Source organism: Ptychodera flava, chromosome 19, assembly GCF_041260155.1.
Source record: "Ptychodera flava strain L36383 chromosome 19, AS_Pfla_20210202, whole genome shotgun sequence".
NCBI classification, from domain to species: Eukaryota; Metazoa; Hemichordata; class Enteropneusta; family Ptychoderidae; genus Ptychodera; species Ptychodera flava.
The window spans coordinates 38601067-38611366 of NC_091946.1; the positions used below are offsets into that span (position 1 = coordinate 38601067).

General features: G+C 36.0%; 1 protein-coding gene across 4 annotated transcripts in view; it reads left to right on the plus strand.

Moving 5' to 3' along the window:
* Positions 1-10073, plus strand: part of LOC139119494 (F-box-like/WD repeat-containing protein TBL1XR1-B) — a 72169-nt gene extending 62096 nt beyond the window's left edge. For all 4 annotated transcript variants that reach the window (XM_070683347.1, XM_070683350.1, XM_070683348.1 and 1 more), the window contains 8 exons: positions 799-937; positions 1588-1810; positions 2148-2269; positions 2869-2943; positions 3331-3458; positions 4331-4496; positions 5498-5599; positions 5833-10073. In XM_070683347.1, coding sequence (XP_070539448.1) covers positions 799-937; positions 1588-1810; positions 2148-2269; positions 2869-2943; positions 3331-3458; positions 4331-4496; positions 5498-5599; positions 5833-5859 — 982 coding nt within the window. In that variant the 3' untranslated portion in view covers positions 5860-10073. The remainder of the gene's footprint in view (positions 1-798; positions 938-1587; positions 1811-2147; positions 2270-2868; positions 2944-3330; positions 3459-4330; positions 4497-5497; positions 5600-5832) is intronic.
* The last annotated feature ends 227 nt before the right edge of the window (positions 10074-10300 follow it).

Here is a 10300-nt window from a genome sequence, read left to right on the forward strand (position 1 = left end):
GTTGTCTTACTTGTGCAGTCATCCGATGAAAATTATGCACCTTTTTATCAGAACACTCCTTTTTCTAGGGAGTCATGCATGTTACTTGTCAGTGACTGGTTCTTAAAATCTTACCTTTTCACCCCAAATATTTTGTTTCAACCTATTGTTATCTATGGATGTGCAGGACTAGTATACAAAGGAATGGGGGTAGAAGGGTTCTATTACAGTGTAGTGTGTTCATTGATACCCAGTGACACAGAATAGCTGAGATCGTCTTTCACATAACTCAAACTGATCAAGAAAGACTAGATTGGTCCCTGTCTCTAAGGGTTTATTTAGAAATATTCAACCTTTGGATGACTGTACTTTGACATAGTGGAGTTCTTTTTCAGTTGTATGGCTGAACTTTAACAAATAACACACTGGTTACTAAGGTTTGCAAGAGTCAAAATAGCTGGACAAAAAGTTAACATGATCACCTTCAGATCTTGAATGTATTGTACAGTTTGATTGTTTGTGCACATTATTTTAAGAAAATCTTCATGTATGGAAAAAGACTCTTCTTGTTTTGCTGCCCGTTATTTCATGAACTGAAATAGAAGTATTTTAAGTAGTTGTATTGTGTGATATTCATCCAGGGATTTCTATACATTTACAGTTGATCTTACAAAAGTGAATACCATGATATACACCTGTGGTATGATATATATGGAAATTGTATTGCAACATCCACTGCTAAATTGTACAGCGCCACCTAGAGTTCAATGTAGCTGAAATTAGCATAGTTATGTATTTCATTGTTCTTTCCCTGAATAGGTCAGGAGACTCAACAGCCAGGATATGGAATTTAAATGACAGTCCAAATAGTGCGAATCAATTAGTATTACGGCATTGTATCAGAGAAGGCGGCCAAGAAGTTCCCAGTAATAAAGATGTGACTTCACTAGATTGGAATGTAAGTTTAATTTAGTTACAAGATTTGTAGATTAGCTTTGCTAGCCTTAACTATTTGCGATACTTCATGAAAGAATTTACTGTAACAATGATCAGGATAATTATGGATTTATATATCGCACACATGCCAGCAGACTAGGAATTCAGTCACATATCCACCCCATTGGCCTGAAATGCTTTATGAACTGTTGTTATGATGACCAGATTATAATAAATTAATAAATGTAAGATGTAAGCCAAAAGACAACACATCAGGTTTTGGTAGTTTTGGTCATCAATTCCAATGATGGATAACAAAACTTAGAGATTCCATGTTCAATAGACAGCAAGATTTGATGAATATTAAATGGAGGAATCCGCTAGAGAATTTCCATTTAATGTAGTATTTATCCCGATTGCATGTGTGTTCTTTCTCCTAAAAATTTCTGCCATCTACACTCACAACTGAAAGCAATCTTAAAGTTTTTTTGTTAATAGCAGTTAGTCTCAAAACATGGTTGATATAATGTGAGAGATCTTTGCATAGAAAAAACAAACTTATCTCACTCTATATACTATTTTGATGTGCATTTCATGTAAACTGGAGCTAATGTTGTCTTTGGATTTTATTGTTCCTGTATTGAAAGTTGTGTGTGTGATCTTTTATCACAGAGTGATGGAACACTCCTAGCAACAGGGTCATATGATGGTTATGCCAGAATATGGTCAACAGATGGCAGGCAGGTGACAACGTTAGGCCAACACAAGGGACCCATATTTGCCCTTAAATGGAATAAGAAAGGCAATTATATTCTCAGTGCAGGGGTAGACAAAACCACCATAATATGGGATGCTCACTCAGGAGACTGTAAACAGCAATTTCCGTTCCATTCAGGTGAGTTCAACGTCCTTCACTTCAGCTGACCTTTCCTTAAAACTGTCAAGTTACAGCTGTAAGATAGATAGGCTGACCTCAGATCTCACAGTTCATAAGTTATAGCTTTAGTAAGGTAAAGGAATATGGATGATCTGACCTGAGATCTCAGTGCTACCGATCATAGCTCTAACATGATAAGGGAACATGATGGATTTGGGATTGCTGTGAAATTTCCTTAAATCCAGTGGTTAGTAAAGTGCTGATAAATTGTATTTATTGCCGTTTTGGGGCAGTGTTTGTAGGACATTCTTAGGTCACAAAATAAATAAATTGGTGGTATTTTTTTTAATTTCAGCACCTGCACTTGATGTAGACTGGCAGTCAAATGTCAGTTTTGCGTCATGTTCAACAGATCAGTGCATCCATGTTTGTAAGCTAGGGGTCGAAAAGCCTATCAAGACATTCCAAGGACACACGGTGAGTTGGTCCCTCAGAATGTAGTCAACTTCTGTTACCACCAGGAGGACGCCCTCTATGTTGGGTAACTCTAGAGGGCGCCCTTTTGTGTTCAGAAATCAGAAATTGAGGAAATTTGCAATGGGATTTTGACTTTTCAACCAATGATTCCTATTTACCCGGTGAAGCCAGCACAGCTTAGCTAAATCCCAACCTGTTAGAGTTCATCATGTAATAGCTGTGTTGACTACTGATAATGCGCAAAATATTTTTGAAAATCAGTGTATTTTCAGCAACTCACCTTTTCTATACATTTGATGATATCAGAAAGCTATTCGCCTATTTGTTTCACAACAGATAACTTTGCCTGAAACTTCAGATACTAATGAAAAGTAAGGTTTGTAAGTTTTAAACAAATGTAATATTTCTAAATTGTCCCTGAATACTTGAATGATATACCAAGGACAATATCATTTGAAGAACGAGCCAGCCTTAGTGATACTGGTAACATTTACTGGTCTACTGCTTCTACACAGAAACACTGTGAAGGACCCAGATTTGTATTTTATCATGATCATGAATTTCACATTACTTTGTATATTTTTACCTTTTTCACTTAGAATGAAGTCAATGCCATCAAATGGGACCCATCTGGTACACTCTTAGCGTCATGTTCAGATGATATGACACTTAAGGTAAATACATGTATGTAATTACTATAAACTTAAGGAAAGTCCTCGGGATTATTCTGTTTCTCTTTCCTTATATTGGAAAGTATAGCTGTTGTTTACACTCTTAGTAAATGTATATTTATTGGAAATGATATAGCTGGTCAGGTAGGAAGTTAGAGCACAAGTAAATTCAGTTGACAGTGTTCAACAAAATTCAAAATTGCAGGAAATAAATTGTCACACATTCAGAAGAAGTCAAAACATTGTTGATAGAATAATTCAAATTTCTGTTTGCATTTGTAAGCAAAGGAAACATGAGAGACTCAAATTACTTTTTGATCCCTTTTGAGTGAATAATTTATGCTTTTACATACGGTGGAGTACCCCTTACCCTCCTAATTTTATCCCCAGATATGGTCAATGAAGCATGAAAGTTGCATGCATGACCTCCAAGCACACAATAAAGAAATTTATACGATAAAGTGGAGTCCGACGGGTCCCAGTACAGATTTTCCAAACCAGTCTCTTATGTTAGCTAGGTAAGTATGTTGCACATGTTATGTTTCGGGAGATCCTTAATTTGCTATTCAGAGGTATTTCATTGAAAGAGTGTCAGTTAGTAAGAATTTAACTTCTAGTCTTTCTTGATATTATCTGAAAGTAATCATGTTCTTGTAATATTTGCTGAAAGTAGTACCCACCTTTAACTTTTGCTCAGACTTGTTTCAAGGAAACTTGAAGCGATCCCCTCTCAAAATCAAGAATAAAGAATTACCATGCAAAATTTCTTACTAGAGAAACAAATTACCGAAAAACTACATATTTTGAACTCAAAATGGCTGCCATCCGTGTGTTATCTCCAGGGGAAAAAACTAAAGTTTCAAATTGAAAAAAGACAAGAGTATTCACCCTGTAAGATTCAAATTGCTTTATATTCAAGCTAGGTCAAAACTTTGTATGCCCAGTGTATGCTTTCGGAAAGGAGACAGGAAGAGAAAGTGTAAGGAGTCATCAAATTCAAAAGATGTGTATATTCCTGGCAGCAATGAAGGCCATAGAAAAAAACGGTGTTGTTTCTCCTTCTGGCATACATCATGTAACTCTGTCAGTCTCCTTTCTATGTTCACTCAAAAAAGTAAATAAATATAAAGAGAGGACAGTGCACTATGGAAGACAGAAAATGTTAGATTCTTTAGCGACACATGTACACACTGTATAGTTTTGAATATTGCATTTGTCATCACCATATTTGTGCATGTCAGATATACTGCCACATGTCAGCAGTTCTGTATTTGTGATTTATATGTCATTGTAAATAATGTATCACCAGATCATTTTTGGAAGAGACCTAGAGTGGGAAACAAAGCAAATATTTTTTTATCCAGAAGTTGTATTTTATGTTTGTTTACAGTGCATCGTTTGACTCAACAGTGAGGCTGTGGGACGTAGAGAGGGGTATTTGTATTCACACATTAACTAGGCACCAGGAACCTGTGTACAGTGTAGCATTTAGTCCAGATGGAAAGTATTTAGCTAGTGGTTCATTTGACAAGTGTGTTCATATATGGTCCACACAGGTAAGTGAATTACCCATTCTTTGGTTTGTTCAGTTCACCTTTTATGATAAAGAGCTGAGAGGAAACTTGCCCACAGTACAGGCGTACAAAGAGTCAATTATATATCCATTATGTATTTGTATACGTTTAATCCTTTGAGCGCCAAAGTCAAATTTTGTCACCTTTATAGAATGTACTCCAGTCAAATTTTTTCATAGTTTTGCCAAAATTTTGATGAAAAACCGCAGCCAATGAAATGTGATGTCTGTTTGGTCCAAAATTAACAAAAAATTACAGAAAACTTCAAAAAATTGGTAAAATGTTGCACTAAAATTTTGGTGGGAAAAATTACAGCACTCCAAGGGTTAATACTGTTTATGGTCACTAGTAGCACACAGTATACATAGTTTTAGGCAATGTGTGTGACATTGGCCAAAATAATGCAATGAGTGTGTCAGCATTACTTCAGAACAACAATGTCTGGTTTTTCTCTTCTGCAAAACTTTTGAGGTCAGCTACATTAAACACAACATTTGTATGGAATTGAATAATAGATGTTGTGTATAAGATAATTTAGATTGCAAGCAAATCTAGAAAAGGTTAACTTCTACTGAGAAATTCTGTCAGGAAAATAATGTTAAAACTTATTTCTTCTCAAATTTTAAATCATTGCCAAGAAAAATGAATTCCAGTAAGTCAAGTTTGAGGTGGTGTACAATATTGTTAGGTGAAACCAGTCACTCAGGGACAATCATACATGGTCTACACTTACTAGATGATTTTTTGGCATGATTTGAAGAAAGAATGTTTTCTGCATTATTTTGAATGGAAAGAGGTCACTCAGACAATCATGCATGAATTACACATACAATGTTCTGGTCGCATGGCATGAATTTGAAAATAATGAAATATTTTTGTAAATTGTTCAAAAATCACTGAGGCTGATCCGTAGTGGTCAGTTTCGCTGAATACTGATAATAATAATCAAGTTTCTAATAATTACTTTCTTGGTTTATTCACAGACCGGTAGTCTTGTACATAGTTATCGCGGTACGGGTGGTATTTTTGAAGTTTGTTGGAATTCTAGGGGTGATAAAGTGGGAGCAAGTGCTTCAGACGGATCAGTAAGTATTTTCACATTTGTTTATTAATCTCAGAGCTGAACAAAATCCAGTTATCTTGTTGTCCAAGATCCAGGAATTGTGTTCCGTGACCAATCTTACAGATGTGACTTTGCTATGACAGACGATAGGATTGGATCAAACTGTGTTAGTGAAAGGATTAAGTGTTTTTGCATTAATTTGTCCTTTAACATCATTTTTCCTTTAACATCGGTTCTGTCTGAATTCTTTTACAGGTCTGTGTACTTGATCTCAGGAAGTGAAGTCTGTCATAGTTAGCTGTAGTCTCAACTACTTCCTGATCTCATCATTTATGCTGTCCTGCTTTGAAGATTCCTCTGAATGTACAGTCTTCAACTAACGATCTCATCAAACAGCTGTCTCTATCTCATCTGTTTTTGATTTCAAGTTCAAGGTGACATCGTCTATCCGCAGGCATCAACAAAGATCCAGTTATTTCTCTGAAATATGAAATTATTTGAACGCCTCAGGATAACATTGGACAACTAGAGTTTCAACGTACTAGGTGTTGATTTGTTAGGCCATCCACCCTTTAAAACTAGCAAAGATTCAATGTTCCTTTAGTTTTCAATAGCCTTTTGGACTGCAGCACATTGTAAGCAGGAGTGAGCCAGTCAACAATCTTCGGTTCACTCTGAACTCTGGTGACAATTAGCTTCGCTGAAGGTCATTACACTTTGCCATCTCTTGTTAAGCCCTACCAATCTGTTCGATTCAGTTTGTGTTGATGAACTCTGAAATGAAGAGAAGTCTTTTCAATGAGCTTGGAACTACTGGACCTTGTACAGTTTTTGCTAATTCTACAGCTGCATTGAGTGTTTACCATGAGATAGCATTGCTGAGGCAACAGTGGCCCTCAATCCGAGGTCCATGCCAATGGGTCAAACCAAGAGTTCTAATGGATGCTGGTTCAAACAAAACCATGTGCACAAACGCAAAGAGAAGTGCATGTATGTCCATATGCATTTGTACAGGTTGGTTGTCTGTACCGCCATCACGTGATCTCTTGGGAGTATTGAGTCTGCAGAACACCACCGTGCATCCTTTAATGTGGAGAAGAACCATCGCCTGTGTGTTTGAACGATCTTAGAGGAATCAATTCAGATTAGTTGACAGAAAACCGCTGATCAGATCAACCACCTTGTTCTAGATGTTGTGACAAGAGATGTGCTGTTGATGTCTCAACATAAGGATGGTCTATATTAATTTCCCTTATTTTGTCATCAAGTGATATCGTTTTTCACTCTCTGGTAATTTTTCCAATAATGTGCCAATCAACAATCAACTGTTTGACCTTTGACCTCTGAAAGGTCAGAGGTAAATTCCAGGTTACCGTTAGTGACAGTATTTTGTAGTTGGGGGTTGGGGGTAAAAAAGAAATATTGTGGACATTTGTAAATTTCAGTGACTTTGCAAACTGATATTTGTAATAAGGTGTTTTTATGAAAGAGAGAAGGGAGAAACTGCTGCTTTGAGGGAACTATGATCTAGATTTAGACTTTTATTCAAAGCAGTACGTGTTTTGTAGCCAGGGTTGCCTGAACTACCAAAAGGTTAGACTGCCAACCTACCTCAATGTTAATTGTTGTTTAGTATCCATTTGTAAGGTCTTCTTGTGGCACAGACTTTGATCAAAACTTCTGTCACTGGGAAATTTCATGACTCCAAGAAATCTACCTAGCCTAATTGAGTTTGATGAACATGGGAAACAAATCTCTGCTATTCTGTATCCTTCAGATGTTCCTGTCACAAAAATGGAAAGACAACAGAAAGGAACACTGTAGACTCTAGAGGGCTCACTGTACAAGTGTAAAAATCTTTGGAGAGGGCAACCCTGCAGTCTGCCAAACGTAACCTTTCACCCCTCATATGATACAACCCTGGAGTTGTTTAAAGGCAAATTTGATCTAAACAACTCAGAAATGGGGGTGTAAGGAGCAAGAGCTGTGTACCATAGTTTGCCCAAATTTGAGGAGTTTTAGCTTCCGTTTTCAGTGAATTTCCATCAACTTGGTATGTACAATATTCTGACGTGTAACATGTATATAAAAAATAGGAATGCTACAATTGTCTCTTACAGTCCTGGTTGGCTTATTCTTTCCTGTTGCCCGTGTCTGATCAACATATACCCTATTCTTTGTTTTGGAATTGGGTTTTAACTTTAGATAAACGGTATAAACAAATATTGTGAGAATATTTCCGGGAGAAAGTATTTTCAAGACAAAAAGAAAGTAATTACAAATATAATTAGAAAAAAAGGTAAAGTTTGTGGATTACCAAAAAAAGTAAAAAAAATGTATAAAATATGGTAATTGCCTTTTTTATGAGTTTGTTTCTACTGCCTTACATATTTTGTCAGGCAGTGTGGCTCCTGTAACTGTGAGTTTACCAGGTGTAGTACATTACTATTTGCTCAAGCAGTTTGGCTACTTCTGTTATTTTATTTACCTTTTTGTAAGTATGTCCATTGTAGTAACTCTTGTACAAAAAATTGTTTAAAAAATCATACAGAAACAAAAAAATAGTGTTGGAAGGCTTGCCATAATTCATGAAATGTTGCCTGTCCTAAGCATGAATGCTGTATTTGTTCATTTTGTAGTGTTTCTATTCTTTGCTGACTGAAGCAATGTTTGTCAGAGGGTCGAACAGTAAAGGCAAGATAAGCCCTGAAAAACTAGTGTTTCTGTCATGAACTTTTACCCATTTGTCATCTCTGGCAACAACCTACAGGTTTTAAAAATTCTGTCGTCCAATCGGCTGCCCTGAACTGAATCAGAATGCCGTCTTGTAAGACACAGTCATCTTCAGACTACATTTCAATTGTATGAAGTGTCTGCTCAAATTGTCCATAGTTCATGATAAAATGTTTGAAGATAAGGGCTGACGGCTAATGAAAAATAAGGCAGCCATCCAAAAATACTCTGTGCTGTTGATGCCTGACAAATCTGTCTTGGTACACTATTGTTCTTGAGTGTGTAATTCCAAAGTGTAAACTGCATACTCAGAATACCACTGCATAAAGAATTTCATAAAACCTTGCCACATGGATACATGTCATCAGACTTCCAGTAAAATGTGAAAACAGACTCACTAGTTCATAGAGTGTAATTGTTGTGTGCAGCCCATCCTGGCAAAGATTCCTATAACAAATCAAAATGTGCAAGTTCTGCTTTGCCCCGGTCATCATCAAAATTTATACCACCTTGGGTCAGGTTAAAGTTTTGCTGACAAATTTCATGATTTTGCTGGAATGTATGATTTCTCGACAACTTTAGATGAAAAGAAAACTAAACAGCAGCTTGACGAATATAATCAATATTGTATATGTGCTGTTTGGTTTGTTGCATCGTTGAAATAATCAGTACAATGACCGAGATCTAGAAGACTAGGTCAAATTTGAAAAGAATCTTGTCCAGCTGTAACTCACTGACCAAAATATTTCTGTAAGAATTTCTTTCATTAAAAGAGGACAAGGGTATACATGACTCACCAATGACTCAACCTTAGAAAGCTGTTCATTTTTGTTGCATAGTGTCACACTTTTCTTTTCTGTAGAGCATCCTCATTTTACAACAAGAAGTTTCCCCAAACTTACCAACTTTATGAAGTTGTCCCTCAAAACCTATGATATTGATTCAAAAAATTAAAGACTTTTTAAAACTAAGCTTTGTCACATGTCAAAACATGCATAAGAGTACATTTGTATATGACAAAATTTTGACCATGATATTCTCACATAAGTATAAAGAATTTATGACTTTCAAACTAAAGACCTTTCTGTGTTTAATTTTTGCAAAGCTGAGCACTTATGTGGTGACCCACTCATTGTATTTGTAAAGAGCTGCATCCAAGCAAAATCATCAGTATTTATATATATTGTCATTGTAGTACAACCATGTTGATCAGTTAACTGAAGAAACCTCAAACTTGCTGTGTCCTTCCTGTTTCAAATCAGTTCCAGCTTTCACTGTCTTTCCTCATGGTTAGGCAGTCCTTTTTGTCAGTACTTTAATCCATGTTCCACCTGTTACCCCGAGAAGAAAAAAAAATTAACATGCTTTGCAATGTTTTGCTCAGTATTTAGACAGGAAGGTTGGAAACATCATATTTCCAATGTTGTAAAATGTATGAACTGATTAATTGCAGTCATGAAATCCCATTTGTTTTGTAATCTGTTGCTGCTGAAATTCTTCAAAATTTGTGGTCTTAATTTCAACAAACTGGAAATCCCCATGTCTTACCATTTCATTCACTATTTCTTTCTGTGTGTATGTTTGGGCATTTCCCTCCCTTTTTTACATTACTGCTTAAAAAAACTAGTAGCTGTGCCCTCTATTTTCTGGCTGGTCAAAAACATTTTTGCTAGATATTGTGAATTTCTGTTTTCCCAGTAGTTGATATGTGACCATTTCTCTCATTCAAGTCAGAATAAATTGCTATATTTTCATATAGAGAATTCTTACCTGTTGTATTGTTTATTGCAAATCATCCATCTTACCCACACTATCACTATGGAAACAAGTTCATCTTGCTTTTCAAAGTTTCATTTAAGATCAAATGAATCATAATGAAACTTTTGACATTGTTTTTTGTTAAGGTAGAATGCGCCTCGAGGACAGATATTCGGACTCGCAAACTTTTTGAATTCTCCTTTGAGATACCACGTCTGGGGGTTCATTTTAT